The 23,823-nt window shown below is 43.0% G+C and overlaps 1 protein-coding gene across 3 annotated transcripts in view; it reads right to left on the bottom strand.

Moving 5' to 3' along the window:
* CAPN6 (calpain 6) overlaps window positions 1-23,823 on the bottom strand; it is a 68,731-nt gene that overhangs the window by 23,316 nt on the left and 21,592 nt on the right. For all 3 annotated transcript variants that reach the window (XM_082488393.1, XM_082488395.1, XM_082488394.1), the window contains 3 exons: window positions 3,876-4,007; window positions 3,193-3,401; window positions 1,460-1,652 (listed from right to left, as the gene is read on the bottom strand). In XM_082488393.1, coding sequence (XP_082344519.1) covers window positions 1,460-1,652; window positions 3,193-3,401; window positions 3,876-4,007 — 534 coding nt within the window. The remainder of the gene's footprint in view (window positions 1-1,459; window positions 1,653-3,192; window positions 3,402-3,875; window positions 4,008-23,823) is intronic.

The following is a 23,823-nucleotide window of genomic DNA, read 5'->3' as shown; positions in this document are numbered from 1 at the left end:
TGTTGCTGGGAAAGACAGTTCAGAACTCCTGTTCTATCCCAGGTGAGTTCTCAGGTTCGAATTCGTCTCCCAGAAGGTACCTCATGTTCCTCTTTGGTACCGTGGCACTGGTGTGGGGCAGTGCATGGCCAGGGCCAAACAGATAATGTTCTCAGGCATCTCCAAACACGACTGATTTTCTGTTGTTCTAGACAACTCCACAACTACCATGATACTCACAAAGATTTCTGAATGAACCAACACTTGGGGGTCTGCCAGTTTACCGTGGATTTAGCACTAATACTACAGGTATGAAATAGTTAAGTGCTACAGTAATATCATCTTCATTTCACAAATGGGGAAATTACAGCAAAGTGTTTAAGTGATTTAACTAAGTCCATACAAGATTAGCCTTAGCTAAGGTCTTAAATTGGAAGCAGAGGGCATGGGAATAAGATGCTGAAGTGCACCTCGACGCTAACCCTACAACTTCTAGAGAATGATCCCTTTCCAGCAGACTGCACTTTAAAAATCATTTAAAAGTAATCTTTTAGGAAATATTCAGGTGCCATGGCAGTTTGTTAGCCCTCCACATCTGCTAACAGCTTCAGACAAGGTGAGAATTTCAGTGCTAGGCAGTCATGGCTTGATGTTGCAGACTTTGATGGAAGGAGAGTTAAGCCTGTCACTGGTTTCCCTCCTGTGGCAAGGGGCTGTGCAAGGCCCTTGTCTGCCTGTGGTCTGCGAAGTGTATAGCATCCTTTGGGAGCTGCTGCTCATCTGCCTTCTTGCACCTCAAGCGAGTGGATAGAGGTAAAGCTTCCACAGAAGGCAACCCTGTATCCCCCTCGGGGAAGCCATCCCCTCTCTACTGACTAAGGGCACTTCAGGGTCACAGTCTCCTAATGTGGGCACCCGAGTTCACTGCCTCCCGTTAGCCAGCATAGGCAAGTTTTGCTGGTTAATTTGAATGGGGAATCTCATTAACAAACCGTACTACCTGAATAACCAAGTGAGCTCAGCCTTTCAGCTCAGCTCCAGTGTTACACTGACGAGACGACTGCATCATCACAACCAAAGTCAAGAAGTCTCAGCAGCTCAGTGCCAGCAGAACTGTTTTCTGTAAACAGATTTCCCTAAGAAATAAAGAAATTAAACGCTGCCATCTGGCCTGTAAATTAGGGCATTCTAGGTGGATTAACCTCAGGTCAATACACAACTGTGACCATTCAGAAAGAATAGTATTTCAGATCCACCGTAAAGTGGCAGCACAAATGGCTTTGCGGTTTTGTGATCGTGTTTTGTGGCTCATGGAGTTGTACTTGGCTGACAGCACTGCCAATTTGCTAGTTTTTTTCCATATGAAGCTTTTCCAAGGCATACAAAGGAAGGACATACTCAATATACTTAAACTAATGGTATTTTTTCCAGATTTTTTTTTATTCAAATTAACTCTTAAAATCCAGCTCTCTATACATACCGTAATGTAACAGCTGATCAATCCGCCTCTTTTATGCACTTTCAGCAAGTCTTCAAACAGCTTCATCTGCTCAGAAATAATCTCACCATACTTGCCCTGTGCCAAATCAATAGATTCTGCTACTGCTCCAGTGAAATCCACAATTGCATCTGCAGCACTGCCTCCATCTAGGGCTTCGTAAGATCCAGCCAGCCTGGAGGTAACACAGAACATTCTCAGTCACCAAGTGGCTGTCAGAAGTGCTTTAATTTGGCTTGAATGTAGGTAATATACCTGTGTCTCACCAAAGAAAAAACAAACCAGAACAAAACAAAACAAAGCAGCATATTGCAGAGAAACCTTTGCTGGGTTTCTAAGAAAGGAGTGTAATGATTCTTAAGGGTTTGGGCTGTTGAAGTAGAGTGCATTGCACTTTTGTATGTGTCGTGGTTTGGCCTCAGCCAGCAACAAAGAACCACACAGCCACTCACTCACAGAATCACAGAATAGTCAGGGCTGGAAGGGACCTCTGGAGATCATCTAGTCCAACCCCCCCTGCCAGAGCAGGGTCACCTACAACAGGTTGCACAGGACAGCGTCCAGGCGGGTTTTGAACGTCTCCAGAGTGGGAGACTCCACAACCTCTCTGGGCAGCCTGTTCCAGTGCTCCACTACCCTCAAAGTGAAGAAGTTCCTCCTCATGTTAAGATGGAACTTCCTATGTTCAAGCTTGCGCCCATTACCCCTCGTCCTATCAATGGGCACCACTGAAAAAAGACTCCTCCCATCCCTCTGGCATCCTCCCTTTAAGTATTTGAAAGCATTAATAAGATCCCCCCTCAATCTTCTTTTTTCTAGACTAAAGAGACCCAAGTTCCTCAGCCTTTCCTCATATGAAAGATGTTCTAATCCCCTAATCATCTTGGTAGCCCTTTGCTGGACCCTCTCCAGCAGATCCCTGTCTTTCTTGACCTGGGGAGCCCAGAACTGAACACAGTGCCCCAGATGCGGCCTCACCAGGGCTGAGTAGAGGGGGAGGATGACCTCCCTCGACCTGCTGGCCACACTCTTTTTGATGCACCCCAGGATGCCATTGGCCTTCTTGGCCACCAGGGCACATTGCTGGCTCATGGTCATCCTGTTGTCCACCAGGACTCCCAGGTCCCTTTCCACAGAGCTGCTCTCCAGGAGGTCAGCCCCCAACCTGTACTGATGCAGGGGGTTATTCCTCCCCAGATGCAGTACCCTACATTTACCCACTTGACTCCCACAGCCGTGGGAAAAATCGGCAGAAAAAGGCAAAACTCGTGGGTTGAAATAGTGTAATTTAACAGAACAGCCAAAGGGAAGAAGAGGGAAAAACAATAACACCGATAAAGGAGTATAAGAACACGATTACAGTACCGCCGCGCAGCGCAACGACCGGACGCGCACCACCGCAACCCGCCCCCGAGTGGCGACTGCCCCCCCCGCCCCGGCGAGCGCCTCTTATAGCCGGGCATGGGTCACGTGGGATGGAATACTGCCTCCCCCGCCGGCTCCTGGGGGAAATTAACCCCGTCCTTGCTGGAACCAGGACAGTACGATTCACCTCCTCCGTGCAGATTAAAGGAGGGGTTTTCAATCTTCTTTAGGTTCTCTACTAGCATCAAACCTAAAACTTATGGAAAGTATGATAGAGCTGAAAGACAATAGAAACAGATGGGTAAAAAGGACAGCACCGAGGACTAAAAGTACAATGAACTAGCTCATACTTTGCATAAGCTTTCTCCAATAATGCACTCCAGAATTCATTTTTCACATTGGAATGGCAGTAGATCAACTTCCCATCCATTGTTGGCAGCAGATCATCAACAACCACTTCTGTCCATTCTCCAAAGCACCAGAAACGGAAACGGAAAATCCCAGCATATTTCTCTGGGTTTTTAGGGTCCCATTCTTGTTCGTTAAAGTCTGGAATCACCTGAAACACCATGCAAGGGAAAGTTCACCAAATGCGCTATGTTAAGATTTACTCAGAGGGCAGACTGCCCTGGAGCACGCACCGTGCTGGCATTCAGCTTCATGAGCACTTGACCTTAAACAAACGAAGCAGTGAAAAAAGAGGGTGAATTTGGTACAAAGTCAAATATAGTCCCGCTTCAAAGAATCTTTTAGGAAAGTAAAATTCAAATTGATCTGCAGAGAAAGACAAACAGAACCTATTGCACTCTCTGGCTTTGCTCTCTCTCTTCTTTGGTGCTCAATGGGACTGAGGAGTGGGGAGGTCCATAACATGAAAAATGAGCTTCTAAAGAACAGGGAGATTTGAATTCACCAAAATTCACCGCTCATCAGAGGCGCATTAGTCCTAGAGGGAAAAACACTTGCTGACAGGCAGGGAAACAACCAAGGTTTATGAGCTTTATTTCATGCACCGAGCACACTGATCACCTACCTGCTGCCAGAGGGTCTTCCTCAGAGCCAAGCAAGAGCATGCAGCCACAAACCAGCAGTTCCCCAGGGTGCCTTGGTGTAAGTCATGGGAGCTGATTCCATTCACAAACAGGCGGGGGTCTTCACAGAGGTCCTAACCAAGCAAAACAAAGATTACTGGAGACTTCACTCCAGAAATGATCACAGCATCCTTCCAGCTGTTGCTCTCCACACTTGTTCTGCATCACATTCCCATTGAAGCGTGGAGTTTCTATACCAGGAAGTTCAAAAGCTCTCTGGCACTGAGTATATTTGAAAGTCAGGGTATACAGGATTATTTAAGTTCTTACAAGCCGACTGTGTTGCCTGATCTAAACACTAGGATTTGCCTTTTCTTTTTTTTTTTTTTTTTTTTTTCCAGAGTTCCTAGTTCTGCCCTCAGCTGAAGGTGATCTTTGAGGACTGGAATGAATTCAACATTTGGAAGACTTATTTGGCATTAGGGCAGCTAATGAACTGAAAGTAAGTAAAAGGAGAAGGAGGAAGCATTACAAGGAAAGGGCTTTGACCAAAAAAAAAACCCAACAACCCTCATCAAGAAAAGCAGCAGGAAATGATGCTACTGACACCAGAACTCTAAGCTCTTCTTCCTTCATTGCCACTCCCTTGGCTGACATACTGAAAATCCTCCTCCATCAACAGCATGAGTTACTGCAATGACCCTTACCACTCCGCACCAAAGGCAGAGAATAGACGTCTGTGAAATCTGCCTCTCATTCTCTGGGTCTCATCTTTCTCATCTATCCGGTTCTTATTAGAACCACTCGTTCCTCCTTCCCCTTTGCTTTCCTGCCTCCATCTCTATCTACATGCAGATTCTCACCAAAGCATCGATGGCTCCTCCTGTGATGTCTCCCTGCTCCTCACCAGCCTGCCCCCTGCTGTGTCTTTCCCAGGGGGCACAACGATAGCCTGCAGATCAAGGCACTAAAAGGAGCACCTCTAACTATCATTGAACATGAGAAAGCCACAGGGGTACATTTTGTAGCAGTATTGTGTTTGTTACCAAGAAATCTTTCATAGACGGTGTTCTCCTGCACGGATGCCTCACAGTCCCAGAGAGAACCTTCCAAGCAACACTTCAGAAAACAGGTAATCTGACTGTCCAATAACTGACCTGGAACCTACTGGTTTCAACCCAGTGATTGCTCATGACACTCTTATGTGAATCATTGCTTTTCCTAACTGGTTGAGAGGATGGAAGAGCAGACAGTGGTAAGAAATTCTGCTCTTTCATGGTATAAGAATAACTCTAAATTTCAACGCTGTGGGAAGGAAATGATCTTATACCCAGGCGTTACAAATGCAGAATAAATAACTCCCTCTCACTTCAAAACGGTAGGACACTCCAAATTTCCTGCAGTGTTTCCAGTTTGTTATCAGCAGCAGCATAAGGAGCTGTGCTCCTTACCTCATGGATTCTCACTGCCCTTTGATAATTATAGATGATGATCCCAAAATACCAAGACTGCAATCCAAGACCGGCTGCACACCACGGGCAAGTCAAAACCTCTCAGTCTTCCCTTTATTTGGACTGTGTCAAATCAGTGCCAGCTGAACGCACTTTCAGAAAAAAGAACCACCTCAGCGCTGAGCTGAAAGCCTGTTCTCCTGGGCTGGTTTGGGGGATGGCAGCCTGAAGTCAGCTCAGAGTATGTAATGCATGGAGCTGCTGCTGGTTTTGTTTTCTTTAAGAAAATCACGATTTTGGCATTAGACTTTTCTCATTAAATAACAGTTGGTAGAAATTTTACATGCCTCCTGGGAAACAAGCGACCAATCATGATATGACACTCTTCTTCTGTCAATATTTCTTACTTGTGTCTTCACTTAGAGAAGTTTCAAAGCTGCTTAACAGACCTTAGTAAAATTCTGAATAACAAAATGGTGCCTATGAGAAAAACCGACCATGTACAAGATACTCATCTGCATCATGGACAGATTCCTTCAATGTGCCTGGACGCTCTGATATGGAATGGTAACAGGAACTTCAGGCCACCACTTCAGCTGATGATAACCAATCCAGTTGCCTGTTGCAGGGGCTGAAATCAGTTGTCTACTTGGCCCTTACTGCATGGTGGTAGCACACGTTCCAGACCCAGCTTGGGTAGACTCAACTCTCATATCCCATTTCCATGCATCTCTGGCAGTAATAATTTCTATATTGTTTTTCCTTTCAAAATGTTGGTTTGTTAGTGTAATAAATAAGGGATAAATTGAGCTTTTAGGGTTAAAATTGTCCCAACTTTTCTGTCACTAGAGGCAGCCAAAACTTTCATTGGTTTTGAAAGAAATTAAGTACTACCATGTATTACAAATATCTTTACTTATTTGGTTTGCTTTGCTAAAAATTACCACATTAAACTGTAATTTTTTAATTGAAATGTGTCTTGCATCTTACAGTCCTCAGAGAAAAAACAGAGAGCAGCATGTGTCAACTGCCAAACATATGGATGAGATTAGCATTTGCTGACCACTGGGGTCCAAAGCAAACATAGAACAGCAGAACTTAGAAACAGCACCTCCCTGTTTCCACCATAGTCACTAAATTCTTCAGGATCCCGCTTGATAAACCCTTTCTTATTAAACTGCCTGCGAGATCTGGCCTTCTGAGACTAAAGAACAGTGCAAGAAAATGACATTAGCTCTGTTTCGCTTGTCATTAATTACAGCCATTATAACAGCTTCTCTGATGACTGTCAGTGTGGCGGCTCAGATGAGATGCACAATAATACTCCTGTGCAAGCTACAGCTAATTTCAGCTGTTTGCTCTCTTCCAGGCTTTTTGCTTTTCACCACTTCTGCAGTATAGTAAATTCTAAGGAATACTTTTGAGATGGAATTAGCTATCTAGCCCACAATTCCCCCAATACAGTTATAAATGTGCTATTTAAATCTATTATTCTGTAGTCCTTGTGAGGATCTTTAAGCATTTTTGGTTGCCCCAAGTGTATAAAAAAATAAAAATTGAAAAAAAAAAGTAATCACTTTTCCAGTAATGCAGTGATAATTTAGGATAGTTGAGGACCAAGCCAACTACCATCAGAGGAATTACAAGGAAAGAGACTGACGTGAGATATGGCCCAGGCACTTCAGGAGACCTGATGCCTTCTCTCCCTCGCAACCTAAGCACCCAAGCACTTAGATTCTGAGTTCCACTTAGAAGGACCTCCTTTGCAAGCATAGTGGTTTATCCCTAATCCCTTTTCTCAGGGTCAGCCTGCATCATCTGTGCTGTAAAACAGAGAAATATCTTCACATTTCCAACAAAAAAGTTTAAAGGAAATTACCGAGTCTTATTATACATCATTAACATATAATAGCCACACTATTTCTGATACACCACCACTAATAAAAGCAGCTGTTGTTTTATTTATGCCCACAGGGAGCATTCCACCATCCAAGATGCAGAGCTCACCCCAGTCCTCCCCTTACGCATGTGCATAATAAAATAAACACCATCTGCAGAACTATAATTAGGCTGTACAGAGTCTGAAAGTGAGGTAAGAGGTTACAGGGGCTCATGGTTCTGCTGAAAACCCTGCTCTTATTTTCATACCAGACTTTCATTTGCATGACAGAAGTCTATTTGTGTCACCTCCTATCCTTGCTGCACTGTGTAGGCTTGAAATATCTGACATTTACTGTTACTCAGCCACTGATGCTGTGAGAAATAAAGTGGCTCACAAGCCCCTTTTTCTGATTTTAATTGGTTCATCTTTTGTGACAGAGCAAGTAAATGAACTGGTTAACGAGCAGACTGGGAGAACACTGAGCAGTCTGGAGATGAGAAACTCAGTTAGTGTGGGATCACAAGAAATAATAGTGGGAGAGACCTTGCCAAGTTAGTCAGTCCCAACACTTGCCTAGTGTCCAAATCCCTACCCTACTTGTAACTGAAGCTTCTCTAACCTGCGTTTAAGACAACCCATGAGGGAAAGTCCACGTGCTTCCTCCACTGGTCAGCAAAGAAGTGCATTGCTGAGCTGCTCTATAAGCCCAAGACTTCCGCGAATGGAGAGGACAGTCAGTTACCTTTCCTTTCTACAGCAACCCCTCATATAATCTACAAACCTCTAACAAGTCTCTCTTCTCTAAGTCTTATCAACTGGTTCTTTGTGTTTTCTATCACTGGGGAAGTGTGGTGCCCAAATCCAGACATTGTACTCCAACTGAGGTGTTAGTGCCGAGCAGAGCTCGATGCTCTTGCTTACTGAAGCTGGGGTGCCATTTTTCTGTCTTTTTCACTTGAATTTCATATACTTACCTTGTGTTCGGACTGTGATCCACCCTCTGATCCCATGGACTTGCTCTCTCATCATCCTTTCTCCTTAACTGAGCCATGAAGTCACTTAATACCAATGCACTGCACTTGGTTGCATAGATGAAGAGATGCTGAATTCCATCCTGTTTATTCCACGCTACTTTACCAAGAGATCAAGAGAAGTTTGAATTCTCAACTCTGTCAACTGGATTGCAGTCCTACCCTGGTCTGTGTCCTACAGCATTCCCGTACATGCCTTTCTAGCCCCTCATCCAAGTAGTGATGAAAATACTGAAGAGTACCAGACTAAGGGAGATTTCTGTAGGACTCCATCGATACAACGCCAGCTTAAGAGTGGTCCAAGTCATTTATTTCATCAGCTATGCATCCCCATTACAGAAGTCTGAATTAATACAAATTTTCATACTTTGGAGAGTTATATCACATATTGCCAAAGTCTTATGAAAGTCAAACTATATCAATCTACTGCTCAACTCTTAGTCACAAGGTCTGTCCCACTGTATGCTGGAAGGAAATCAAACTGGTACATATTAGTGTATCTGACACGATATATTTTTTATAATACAATCTATATCATCAGACTAACAGTCATCTGCTTAGGTCTGATAAATTGCAGTCAGGAATTTCACTGAGATACAAAAATGTTTGGACTGTAGTACAAATATGAAAGATGGCAACTTAACTTTTCTTTGCTGCAACATATCTTCTTTAGGAAATTTCAAAACAATGTGAACCGTGGAAGACAATACAAACTAATTTCACTGGAGCTATGAAATGGTTTGTACATTGCTTTGTCATGCGTTAACTTCAGGTCGCTGTGGTTACTTTAAATCTTAGAGTAATTTAGCTAAAGGAAAAAGTTTCCCTTAGCTCTGAAGATGCACCTCTTGGCATAAGTATTACCAATATCTATGAACTAAAAAATATGCTATATTGGTTATAAATAGGGTGAAAGACATTCAAAGAGTTAATTAATTTGCTATGTGTCTTCACAGACATTAAATGAAGCTGCACAGTAAAACATTATGAGAGGTCTCTGACATCTGAGAAAGGGAAAGATTATTTTTTTAGATTATTTGGAGGCAAAAGGATGACTATGGAAGCTGTGGGCCCACTGTTGAATGAGACAGGAGCCATGGTGACGGAGGATGCGGAGAAGGTGGAGTTATTGAATGCCTTCTTTGCGTCAGTCTTTACTACCCAGCCGAGCCCTCAGGAGTCCCAGGCCTTGGAGAAAGTAATGGGGAAAGAGGAAGACTTCCCCTGGGTTGAGGAGGATCAAGTGAGGGAGCAATTAGGTCAATTAGATATTCAGAAGTCCATGGGCCCCGATGGCATGAACCCGAGAGTGCTGAGAGAGCTGGGGGAAGTCATTGCTGGTCCACTCTCCACCATCTTTGAAAGGTCCTGGAGAACAGGCGAGGTGCCTGAGGACTGGAGGAAAGCCAATGTCACTCCGGTCTTCAAAAAGGGCAAGAAGGAGGACCCGGGGAACTACAGGCCGGTCAGCCTCACCTCCATCCCTGGAAAGATGATGGAACAGCTTGTTCTGGGCGTCATGTCAAGGCACGTGGAGGAAGAGAAGGCTATCAGAAGTACTCAGCATGGATTCACCAAGGGGAAATCATGCCTGACTAATCTGATAGCCTTCTATGATGGTGTGACTGGATGGATAGATGAGGGAAGAGCGGTAGATGTGGTCTACCTTGACTTCAGCAAGGCGTTCGACACGGTCTCCCACAGCATCCTCACAGGGAAGCTTAGGAAGAGTGGGTTAGATGAATGGACAGTAAGGTGGATAGAAAACTGGTTGCAAGACAGAGCTCAGAGAGTTGTGGTTAGGGGCGCAGAGTACAGTTGGAGGTCAGTGACGAGTGGTGTTCCCCAGGGGTCAGTACTGGGTCCAGTCCTGTTCAATATATTCATCAACGACTTGGATGAGGGGATAGAGTGCACCCTCAGCAAGTTTGCTGATGATACAAAGCTGGGAGGGATGGCTGACACACCAGAAGGCTGTGCTGCCATACAGAGAGACCTGGACAGGCTGGAGAGTTGGGCGGAGAGGAATCTTATGAAATTCAACAAGGGCAAGTGTAGGGTGCTGCACCTGGGGAGGAATAACCCCATGCAGCAGTACAGGTTGGGGGCTGACCTCCTGGAGAGCAGCTCTGTAGAAAGGGACCTGGGAGTCCTGGTGGACAACAGGATGACCATGAGCCAGCAATGTGCCCTTGTGGCCAAGAAGGCCAATGGCATCCTGGGGTACATCAAGAAGAGTGTGGCCAGCAGGTCAAGGGAGGTCATCCTCCCCCTCTACTCTGCCTTGGTGAGGCCGCACCTGGAGTACTGTGTCCAGTTCTGGGCTCCCCAGCTCAAGAAAGACAGGGAACTGCTGGAAAGGGTGCAGCATAGGGCTACCAAGATGATTAGGGGACTGGAACACCTCTCTTATGAAGAAAGACTGAGGGAATTGGGTCTCTTTAGTCTGGAAAAAAGATGGTTGAGGGGGGACCTGATCCATGCTTATAAATACTTAAAGGGTGGGTGCCAGGAGGATGGGGCTCTTTTCGGTGGTGCCCAGTGACAGGACAAGAGGGAACGGGCACAAACTCGAGTATAGGAAGTTCCACCTAAACATGAGGAGGAACTTCTTTACCTTGAGGGTGGTAGAGCACTGGAACAGGCTGCCCAGGGAGGTAGTGGAGTCTCCATCTCTGGAGACATTCAAAACCCGCCTGGACATGTTCCTGTGCAACCTGCTCTAAGGTGTCCCTGCTCTGGCAGGGGGGTTGGACTAGATGATCTCCAGAGGTCCCTTCCAACCCTATGATTCTATGATTCTATGATTTTTTAATGGATTAAGGTCTTTCAGCTGGCTCGGACAGAAAAACAAGAGATTCAGAGAAAGGGATGAAGAAAAAAAGCAATAATGATGTTTGCAACTAAGATTTTCAAATGATTCCGTAGCATTTAGAGCTCATTTTTCTCAGCACCCTTTAAAGAACACAGCCTTAACATAAAAAATAATCTACCTTTGCTTGCATGCAAGACCTACGGAGACAGGCACTTCCTTGATTCTGTCAGACTGATCTACTTAAGTCCAGTATACCATTCCGTTAAATTTTTTTAAAGCAGTTTGAATTATATGTCAGATCTGAGAATTCTTTCTGTTTTCTTCTCTTCTCCCATCCTCATATCATACTGAGTCAAATCCTGTAGAGAGTGAGGTCAGTGTAGGAAAGGCAATTCTTTCTGAATATGGATGCAAAAATTCAGCTTTGGCTGCAGCTAACTATGAACCAACCTCATCTAAAGGAAGGCAGCAAAGACAGCGCTTATTTTGAGGTTGTGTAGCTGAAGAGGTAGAAGAGATTGGCTATCCTATAATAAATCCCAGCTGTGCTGGCATGTTTATAGAAGCCCTCTCCAGATCAGGCTGCTCGCCAAGGCAATTGCAGTTAGCCCTAAAAAGAAAAACAACTGAGTCCAACTGTGCTAGATACTTCAATGCATGCAAAAAGCCTTTTGCAACCTTGTTAGGCCTGAAAAAAACTCTGCCTATGGAGTGAAAAAAGAGAAGTCTTAAGTTACAAACGTGCTCTGCGGTATAGCTCTAACCCCTCAGCAGACAGGTCTCGGAGAAACCTCCATCAAAAGAAAACCGGGGTCAGATATGGCCCTGACTGAAACGGCCCTTGCTGAGATCAGTAAGTGACTTTATCATCTGTGCTGTTATGCCACGTAAATCAACAAAAGGAAGATTTAGTTCTCAGGTTTCTGTGTGTACAACCCGAGCTCAGGATGTGTAATCCCTCTGTAAACTCCATGCCCATTGTCCAGCAACATCACTTCCTGAGAGCAAGACAATGCCCAATACTGCTTAAAAAAGAAATCCAAGTGTACATACGCAAGGGGAAGAGTACGCCAGTTTGCTCCAGCCTTGTGGCAAAGAAAACTCTGTTATTTGGGGATTGGGAAATGCTTCTTCCCCCTCCTCCCTCTCCAATAAATCCTGTTACAAAACCAAATGCATCACAGACATTTTTATAGTGTTCTTTTTTTCCATTTTCAGCTTGGGGCTAGTGGTGACTAATACTCGGTGAAGGCCATGGGTTTCAGCCTTGCCCTGCCTAGGGGGCATGTGTATTTGGGGAGGATCTGAATCAATGTTTTGGAAGAAAAAAACCCAAACATTGGGCAACATGATGTGTATCTTGGCTACATATTCATATTTCACCTGACCCTTGGAGCGCTACCGCTGCTCTCATCCAGAATGCTGACAGTTGCTGGAAAGGGTACAAATGATGTGCCGAAGGGTTGACCTTTTCCTGAACCTCAGTAACAAAGTGTTTACTGAAGCTCTCGGAGTCCTCTGCCACTTCATCCCAGAAATCATTCAAGACCAGGATGAAAGACTTTCTGTTCTCCCAGGACCCCCTCAGAAGTGTATCATACCATCTCTTGCAGTGCTCTTTAGTTTGTGATGCTTTAGAACAATGTTCTACAGTACTGCAGCACATTCATAATAATCTGTTTTTAGAGAAAAGATGCCTTGTTTGAGGATAACATTTTTTTCTCACTGAACTTACTGGACAACAGCCTTTGTCTCCTGCCTCCTTCCCCTAGTACCTATCCCTTCTCTAAAGTCAGTGTTACAATTTGTGTTACTTTTCCTCATGAGCAGCAATCAGAGATGCTGTTCTTAGGACCGGATTTGCCTCAGGAAACAGTCACATTCTCTGAGCTACCTGTCTAAACTCTCCTGTAACCAGAACACAAGTTCTTTCAAAGGGCAATTTACTGTCATTACCTTGCCACCTCTCTCATAGTGTGATGACACTGGAGAGAGGCCTGTCTCTTCTACTGATTGTATAAATCAAGGTAATAGTTCAGAATGGGCCCATACCTCTTAAACAGTTGCTACTCAAAATGTTTACTTTGAGTCTTTGATAAGGATCTCATCAAACCAACCCAGTTATATACATCACAAAAGCAGACCCAGCTAGTTATAGGAAATGCATCCAAAATAACACAGGGTAAAACCTAGAATATAACTATTTTAGAGGTTATTTTATCTGAAATTTAAAAAAAAAAAAAGAATATGAACTGGTGACCTGAAGTTAAATCTCCCAAAGATTATTGTTGGTTTAGTGAACACAGATGCTGAGCAGCCTGAGACCACTTTTGGTTGGTTAATGTTGCCGCCTTTTCTGGAATATCTTCTTTCCTCTACGTCTCACTCATTAGTTATTCCAACCTCTATGGAACGTCATTCTCTGCTATTCTAAGGCTACTACAAGTGTAACATAATTTGGGGAGAATAATTTAATCAAAGCATTGTTTTAATTGGCTAAAAATTGATATACTTCAGTTTCTTGGAAAAAGTAATTGTTTTCCATCAGAAAAGACACCATTTTGGGGCCACTAACCCAAAGTTTTCTTGTAAAATGCTTTTGCAAGAATTTACTGTGATTTTGTTATGGCGGTGCTCCACGAAAAACAGGTAGCTATAGTAGATATATTACTTGAGGCTGGACGATATTCAGCACTTACTACTGTGAGTGTAGGCATCAAAAGTACTTTTGTTGGGTGCGCTGCCCGCCAGCAGGAATAAGGACATTACAAATTTGTTTCATAGTATATAATAAAATCAATCATAAGCGAGTTCAAAATCACTAGAGATGAGACCGGGTATGACAGCAAGGGGATACACGGCATATGGGGAAGGGCACCTGACAAGCCAGACGCATTGCGTGAGCCATGCAGCCAGTCTGCACGCGTGCTGCAAGCGTTCATTTGGGAGTGCTGCTTAGCAAGCTGCAACTGCTCCAGATGGGCGGCCACCAGTCCAGGGGTCCCAGACCAATTGGCCTTTTTTCTCCAGCGGAAAGGAAAGAAATGGACTGTACAGCTCTTTTGAGAAACAGGTGGTATGAGCCAGCCTAACTCTGTTTCTGCAAAGAGCAACCTACCAAAGCAGTGGAAATGTCTTTGCATTAAGTGCAAGTAAGAGAGTGATGGCCAAGTTCGAAGACAGTTTAAAGCAACTCCCTGACTTTACTTCCAGGCACACAGTAATGTTGCTGAGGTCAGACACGGGCTGTAAGTCCACTCAGGGTTCATCAGACTAAAAGGCCACCCACTGTCTAGCTATGTTTTTTTACTGCTTCCTCAAAACATGTTTTTCAATCACATTCTTGAACTAGTTTCCTAAGATGGGAAATAAATAAGAAAAGGAGGTTGGAAAAATTCACGCACAATTTTTCACAAGACTGAAATATTCAGCACTGGACCAGTGCGGAATAAACAATTCCCAGGTCTGTACGCCTGACTGTTCATCTCTCGCTGGGGAGGCAGCTATTTTCTTTGCTGATAATAAGCATCATTTTGGCCCAGTGACTGTGACCTTTCTAGGCTTGTCCAGTCTGACCTTATGCTGTGTCTCAAGGGGCTGGTAAGTGATGCAGACTGAATTCTTCATCACTGCCTTTTATGAGGAAGGAAATATGCTGTTTACAAAAAAGTATTAGGTAAATTTCAGCAAAGTCACCCATTTATTTTTTTTTTAATGTTATTACATTGTGAATGTTTTTTGTTATTACACTGGGCATTGTGTGGCAAAAAAGAAGTCAGGTCATCTAAGAAACATTGTCTCGAATTAAAATTTAGATTAAGCTGGAGGTGATTTGTTTTTTGAAAGGAGATATTTCTTCCTTGTCCAATGGCAATATACAGACTTTAAAGGTTAGAAAACGTAAGTCTAAACCACAACATTAAACAGCATAAACCTCTACCAACAAGTTCCTCCTTTCCCCATCCCTTTTCCAGCAGGGTTTGGTTTCAGCCCAGATTCCAGCATCTACTAATTATGGCATTTATCTCAGACACTTTCTTGAAGATAAAAATCCTTTATCCTCTTCTCCCAGTCTCCTCATCTTTTTCAGACAGGACCTTGAAATGTTCTCCCCCACTTATTTGCTTAAAGCAAACAAAAAAAAATGTAATGCTTGGGATAACAGTGTGTGGAGTAGCCATTGCAACCTCCCAGACATGCTTTTGGAACTGTAATATATGCTACACCATTCTGGACTAGATGTTTGAATCATAACGTAAAAAGACAAACTGGAAGCTGTATATGAAATCCTGATCATAAGACACAAGCTTCTTAAACTATAAGATGACCTGAAATATATCAAATTTTGAATTTTGAATTATTTTTTTTTTTAAATAGAAATTTTGGACCAGCCAGCACAACCCAACTTTTCTGAGCCTACGTAAGTCAGAGTCAATGGAGTCTGTCAATTCCAATAGGACATGGATCAGACTCTTGAATTCTAGTCTGGACATCCTTTCTGGCAAAGATCAACCTAGAATCATACGAAATAGTATTTGTCTTTTAGTAATACCGAGATATGCCCAATCCCTTGCAGAGAACCATAATGCTTTCACACCATCAGAACTTTATCAGATCACTCTTCTACAACTCTAGAAAAAAGCCTTCCCACCAGGCTATTCCTTGAGCCTTCTGGTATAGCTCACTCCTTCCATTCATCGCCCAGACTGGGTGTGAGCTGCAGCCAGGAGAGGGACACCAGCGTCTCGTGCTGTCTAGGTGCCAACAAACGTCAGGGCAGTGAACTGTTATGAAGTAAGGATAAACACCAGCACTCATCCCAGTGGTTAGAAAGGTCACCGATGTTGCCAACTGCAGCCGAAGGGAGTAACATAGAGAATGCTGCTAAGGAACAAAACAAATGGACCCACGGAGAGAGAGATGTGATGCCTGTTTGACAGTTTGAGCAACCAACCACCTTCTCATTTTAAGGAATCTCGCTGCTTGCCTAAGAGTTCAAATTCTGAGCTATAAAAAATGTTGCATCAAAAATGACACAGCAGCATTTGCTTTGCATCTGAACACTAAAAGCACTTTTATGACTCAGCCAAATCAGTGGATCATCTCTCATAAATTCACAGAAACTACCAGAAATAATTTTATTTACAGAAAATAAACAGCAGCTTCTACTTCTAAAACATCTTTTAAAACCTTATCTTGGAAAGATGTTCATTTAGCAATAAAGTTATCAGCACATGAGATAAGTTTCCTCAGTTTTGAGTGATGAAACTGAAAAACGCACAACAGTGATTTCCAAAGTAAGATACTTAAGCAAAGTCACAGCTGTCATACCTGCCAGGCAATCAAGCACATGTCGGTTAGCTCTTACTTTGCCTAGGACAGATGGCTATTAGAGGACTGAAATGAACAACGCATTTCTGGATAAGCTCCTTTCCTTCTAATTATGTCAAACCTTCGGGAAGTTTTTGAAAGTTAAAGAACCATATTAGGTGCAGAAGGGCAAAGTTTTTCAGGGTAATTGTGTGACTAATATGCCATTTCTGCAGCTGATGATGCCAAGTGATGGCCAGTTTTGCAACTGTATCCATGAATTCATTTTAATTCACACTTCAGCCAGGCACCCTCCTTTCCAGTTCTGCCTTTCATTATGTTCTCACATTTGCTTTTCTTCCCCACATTCTGTTATCAACTCAACATGTTTCAGAAGGAATCAATAACAGAACTGCTTCCACATCTCACAGGTCTGTTTAGGAAGCTTGCTTTCTGCTCCCTCCCTCTCTTGTGGGCACTCTGATATCTAATAGAGGATCATAGAATCACAGAATAGTTTGGGTTGGAATGGACATTTAAAGGTGATCTAGATAAGCCTTTTCCCAGGGTATCCTGCTCCCATGCAACTGCCTGTTTTCATGGCACGTGTAGGTTCACCAAACCATCTACCCATTTACCAAACTGGGTTGAAACTGGTCAATAGTAAAGCATTGTTGGGGAAAGAGGGGAACAGAGAGACACAGACTTGGAGACATTGTAAGGGTAATTGTGCTTCCTCTGGGGAGAAAAAAAGGCCAAAAGGAAGAAAGAGCCTGGTGGCAAGTTGCTAACTGCTCAGTGTTCTCCACCGACACTAGTCAGTCTTGCAGATCACAAAGCATCCTCTAAGTATGACCAAAATTACCTGGCTACTTAACAAAGCTGGAGATACTCCTTCCTCCTGCCTCATTCAGTCTGGGAGGCACCTCTACTTTGATGTTCAACGTAAGTGACTCCAACCTCACAACCACTGTCAAGGTTTTCCCTATCATGATCCAGGATTTTCTTCTGTTGCAACCCAAAACAGACGAGAGCAGACTCAGTCAGAGACATATATTGACAAAAGCCTTTGGCTCCTTGGGAAGGATCAGCCTGCCAGGGTACAGTCAGACTGTTTAGTTGGTCATGATTTTATCTCAATGGCCTGCTTTCAGCTGGGAAAGAGTAATTTTTCTTTCTAGTGATTGCTGTGAAAGGAACGTCAATAATACCTATTGCTTTTACTTGTTGCTAAGTGATGTTTACACTGTTCAAGGACTTTTTTCAGCTTCCCATAGAAGCATAGACAGAATGATGGAAGGGCCAATGAAATATTCCATACCATAGCCGTCACGCTCAGTATATACATGGGGGTTAGCCAGGGGGCAGGAATCCACAATCACTGCTCAGGATGGTGCCAATTCACTGGGCAGTGACAGTGACCTGTGTCATTATTATTACTATTGTTATTTTTCCTTTCTGTTATTGTTTCTATTAAACTGTCGTTATCTCAACCCAGGAGGGTTTTTTTCCTTCCTTTCTATTTTTATTTTTCCCCTCTTCCCCACCCTTTGAGGGGGGTGGTGGTGAGTGAGCGGCTGCATAGCTCTAGTTGCTGGCTGGGGTTAAACTGCAACACCCAATTGAAGTGAAGTCAGTTTAATTTCCATGTTTAAATTGTTCAGATGCTTAAGAGACCACTTGCTTGGAAAGACATAATGAGAAATTTTTTTCCTTATTTATATCATGCTGTCTCTTTACATAGCACTTTCACTGCATTTATCAAGCTTATTCTCATTTTTGCCAATGATATATAGATATACTGATTTGAACACACTACTTAATTTCAGACCAATTCCTTTGTTAAACACTAACATTACATCTGCCTGATGCCAGGCTAAGACAAAGATGGGATTCAACTTTCAGAAAACAGAGAAAGCCTATACAGCAAACAGAAAACCCAAAATCATGTTATCACAAAATTCACTGCTAACTGCATCTTAATCAGTTCAAATAAAGTTAGTACAAAGATCAGGGTACACATCAGAATGAATGGTAGTTCATTAAGGATCACATGGGATTCCTTATCTTCAAGAAAAGGATCATATACATATATGAGAAAAAACAGGCTCTGTAGAACTGTCTATTTAGAAAAATCACAAAGTTAGCAGGAATTGATCAAAGGTGGCCAACAGATGAGTCAGTGCCATCACTGAGAAATTACCCTCCTGACCTACCAGTTTAGAAATCCTGGCAATCCCAATAAGCTCCACTTATCTTTTGCAAGGACTACTACCAGCCAGAGGAATACTCCCAGAGGCGAGCCTCACAGCACCTCTCCAGAGAGCACAAGCTGTTTGATTTGCAGTTATGTATTTGAATTTACATTCTGGGTAAAACAGAAGGGATACAGACCTCCAATTCCTATTACAATGTATTCAAAGCACCATAAAATTTCCTTTAAAGATGAACACTTAGGAATTGCTGTGAGAACCTTCAAGCCTCCCATCATCTGAGTAGACAGAAACCTCCCAAGGTCTTCTATCGTGAGAAACAGTCTGCTTGTTTTCCGAGAATAGAGGTTTGAGAGGTGTTGATAACTTAAACATGAACTTGACTAGACACCAAATTCTAGCTAGTCTTAGAGCACAGTGCTCCACCTCTAAGTGCTGGAGAACCACTCCCGTTTCAGCACTGCTCCTCTCCTGCCAGGTTTAATTTCTTTATGATGTACCAGGAAAACCATCTCAGCCAGCTGGAGCTCTAAACCCCACTGGGGACACTGAAATCATTCTAGCTCATTTGTGGCTCCAGTAACCTCTCTGCTGGTGCTCAACACACAGACCACTTCCAAGAGAAAATCATGAGTCGCCTTTTAACCCCACCCTCACACTATCAATCACATTAATTATTTTATTCAATCAGGGTCTAACACTCAACGCAAAGTTAGTGGAAAACCTAAGGAAATATATCTTAACTCTCAAAATGCAAGGAGAAGGGCCTGTTTCTAATAATGCTGAGGTGTGCCGATGTTGCTTTTTTCTTATCTTACAATTTAAGTATTTACACTAGAGTATGTTCACTAGAGGGGATTTTTATTTTTAATTTTTTGCAGATTTTGGAATGTATGCAGATTTAACTTAGCACAGTGTCCCTATCTCTTCCAAGCTATTAGCGTCTAATAGTTTTCACTCTATTCAAATGTAGAGATGCAGGCCAGATTCTCAGCTGTAAATCATCATCGCTTTAGCTGAGCCAAGGGGGTGGTGTTGCTCTATACAAGCGGAGGTGCGAGGCCCCTCAATCCACCTCTACCCATAGTCAGATTCTGCTTCGGGTTTGCTCACATAAGATTCATCATGCATGTAGGAACAGAGAAAGCCCAATAAGAGCAGGGATGAGAAATGCCATGGTTGGAGTACATTTGAAATATCTGGATTAAATTTGAATTATTCCTCTTAGAGTCCAGACATAGCTGTTTTACCAGTTAGATCATGTGCCCAAATGTGAAAGCGGGTTTTAGCCAACTTTCACTTCTGAGAACTTTCATTTGCGGAGAGCAGAGTCAGTGAGTGAGAGAGAAGGGTGGAGAGGCCAGAGAGCAGTACTGGATTCACATCTCCATTTTTAGATGAGAAATTAGATGTGAAAATTAGATGTCCGAGCCTTAAACCCCCCTTATCTGAAGAGAGGAGAAAACAGACAGCAGTGATCATGCACAAACACTACAGCAAGATGAGCTCTGCACAAAGTCCTTGCAAATTGATCCAATTATCTATAGGGTTATCCTAGTGACCAAGGAAGAGCAAAGCCCTGCATTCATGTTCTTCATCAGTCCCACAAGTGCTCGTACCTGTGGTAAAGCTGAAGCAGCAATAAAACTCTAAACTTGCAGACCACAGCTCAGCCCACACCTGGATCATTGCTAAATGAGATTTATATTTTTGCTCACCAACACAGGACTGAAGATTTGGTACAGTCTTAGGAAAAAAACACTATTTTGATTATTTATTCACTGTATCAGACTGGAAAATGCTGTCTCCAGGCAAAAATCAGACCTCAATATGCTTTATACAGCATAGACACTATCAGACAGGCTCAGTCCTGAAGGCCTTTTTTGTTACCGAGGCCAGTTCTGCTCTTTTCCAGGGCCAGTTTTCCACCTAAAATATCGTGGCCAGTTAAATAAGCATCTGCATAAGGCTAGATGTTTCGTTATTTCTGATTAAACAGATAGACATGGGAGTTAGGGAGTGAATTTTTGAGGATTTTGTGAGCCTCTAAAGAGGCTAAAGGTATTCTGCATTTGAAGAGTGAAGACGAGAAGTAAGGCCTGCCTTCTCAACTCAAAGAGCACGTATGTATGTATATACATGTATCATATAAACATATGCATGTGGATGGCTGCACACACAAGACCAATTGGCCTCAACATGAGAAAACTGAGATGAAAGTAAGAGGACCATATGGACACTCATTATCCAACCACCCCATACTAACTGCACGCTCATTAGATTCTTCACTGAAATCCCCCATGGCCCAACTCTCCTCTCCCTGGTCACAAGAATGGTTGAAGTTGGAAGTGACCCCTGGAAGTCACCTTCTCCAACCCCCCTGCTCCAGCAGGGTCACCTAGAGCCCAGGACAATGCCCAGACAGCTTTTGAAGATCTCCGAGGACAGAAATTCCATTTCCTGATGCACTTGAGTAGGTCAAGATGGCTCCTGACACCTGCACCACTGGCCAAAGTTCAGATCCTGACTCCTACACCATGTCATGTTGCAGTGAACTGAGCTTGAAACTTAGACATGCAAAGACAAAATTCTATTTCATGCATAAAAACCAGAAGATAACATTTGCTCTTAAAGACAGTGTATTTTCCTGAGAAAGAACATTTTATTTCCTGCAAACTTGAAAATATGTAAATTCAAAATGGTTTAGCCTTTATGATTAAGTTAGAAACGATGCCACATACAGGCAAGGCAGCAGTTCTAAAAGGTTCTTTCAGCTGCGAAAGATTTTTAAAAGCTTCTTTTTAGCCAGGAAAACATACATTTTTATTTACTTTTGAAATAGAATTAATCTTGAAGGAAACATACGTTTAAGTCACAGGGAAACAGCATTAAATTAAAATTACTTTGCAAATCTAAAGATACAGTGGCTTACAAACCCTCGAATTCCAGGAGTTTATGCATCCCAAGTACCCTTTTAAATATGGAAATAAAAGGAGAAAAGCATAAAGCACTTAACATACAAAGCATTTTTTGGATGTGGATGCTTCCCACTCTTGCAGAAGAGTGTTGACAGAACAGTACCTTAATTTCCATTGCAACTGGCATGTTTGGGCTATAATTTTTCTTTCAGAGAAGCCAGACATTTAATTCTTTAGGAAGACTAAATCAATGAACTAACAATTACTGTAAGAAGATTTACACTAGCTGAGGATGTGATCCTTGAGCTTTTTGTTTTACAGGCTCAAAATACATTTTACCATGTCATTCTTGCCATCATCACATTGCCTCAGGACAAATAGAAGCTGACTCTCTGAGAAACCAATTTTCATCTAATGACGATTGAACCAACTAAATAAAACCTGACATTTTAAACTTTAAAGAAACATTCAGAACATTGGAATTGTACTGCTTATGTTCTAGAAGTGACATTGAGGTCGTTTAGCATTTTTTCTTTAGAGAAAACAACCACAACAACATAAGAAAGCCTCCATGCAATCTGAAGGAGGGAAATATAAAGTGGAAAAACTGCCAAGAGAGAAGATAACGAAATACTGGCATCTGGAGAGCTGTCTGCTTGGCAAGCATGCATGTCATTTACAAATGTTTGCTCATAATTATATCCCTGGAAGACTTGGGTGAATAATACTGTCGAGAAAGATGCCACTTGCAAAACACTGCCTCTCCATCATATTTAAATAAATGCAACAGTCATTGAAGGGTGAGTGTATCTAAGGATATCGCCACAGAAAAGGGGAACCAATGCCTCGTGCTGCCCCGGTACCTGCGAGACAAGGAGGAGGAAGGATGGAGCTGTGTATTAGGATATCCACTGAACTCCCAGCTCTTCGACAAGCGTTCTGGAGGAGGAAGGGCAGGATTGCTGGCAAGGTGCCACTGTGTTTTTTGCTTCCTGTCATGACACAGCCAACACAGAAGGGCACAACTAAGAACAAAGAATTTTCTGGAGTGACACCAGAAGCAGATTAAGCCATCAAGTTCACGTCATACAGGGTCCACTCAGTCACCAGACTGTAACGGAGAGGTTAGACATGTGGTATTTGCTGACGGCTGAAGGCTTTATAGTTCCTTGCTCGTGTCTTCTTCTGGGGAAGCTCCACGTTAACAAGATTTCCCAGGCAAAATAAAAATAAAATTACAGAATTAATAAAATAAGGGTGAGCAATAGCTCTATTCTGGGAACGTTTTGGCAATTCCAGAAGAAACATGTCACAACTTCCCCAGATGAAAACATTAAGGACAAAATATTCTGGAAGGAATGGTTTATCCAGTCAGAAACCAAAATGGAAACGTCAAACAATGTTTTCATGGTGCCTCCTCTACTCAGCCCATTGGGGGACAGGCAAGGCGATAACCCAGACCACAGCAAAAATCCCAAGGCTTTCAAAGAGGCCAAGGTTTCACCCCAAAACTATGTTATTAATATTGAGTTGCACCACCTTATATCACTGATGGGAATGAGAGTGAATTGAACTAAGTGCATAAATTCCTATTGTTTAGAAAAGGATGCTTTCTAAAATAACATCCTTAGGAGAATAAACCGGTATCTGTTTCAGTCCCAGCAGCACTTCTTAAATTAAACACCCATCTCAAAAAGCAAGGACCTCCTCTCCCAAGTTCTGGAGCACTAAGCTCTCCCGTGTTTTCATTTGTCAAATTTCTTAACACCTAGAAGCACAATTAAGGTCTCTTCAGGGCTAAGCATGCTGCCAGAGTCAGGCGTCACCAGTGTGCTGCAGAAAGGTGAGGAGAAACACAAAAACCTAGAACAAAGCAGAGTTCCTGTTTCTTATGAACCTCCTCAAACACAGAAACAGAGCCCATCTGAATGAAATACCACAAAGTCTTCAGGGCTTCTTATTTAAAGCATGGCTGAGCCACAGCACACTGAACTCCCCAGTACACCTCAGCCTTGAATTGAACAACAGATTTGGGTCTAGGAAAATGGGACACGGTCAAGGGTCACACAGCTGTACGTAGCCCTCTGAGACTTGAATCCTGGCCACTGCCAGCAATAACTCCCGGAATGGATTAAGGGAGTTAAGAGATCCCTACTTGTTTGTTTGGCTATGTGAGAGGAGTCCTCAGGGCACCACACACAGCTCTGCTCACTTCCTCACTACAGGAACAAAACAATTGGGAAAGAAAGCGCTTAACAACCCATCTGCCCCAGCCCTTTGCATTTGATGATTGCTCTGTCCAATAACTTCTCCATGTTTCTGGGACCCAT

Source organism: Vanellus vanellus, assembly GCF_965231255.1.
Source record: "Vanellus vanellus genome assembly, chromosome: 10".
NCBI classification, from domain to species: Eukaryota; Metazoa; Chordata; class Aves; order Charadriiformes; family Charadriidae; genus Vanellus; species Vanellus vanellus.
Note: the sequence above shows the minus strand (reverse complement) of the source record. Positions and strands in the feature narration are given on the sequence as shown.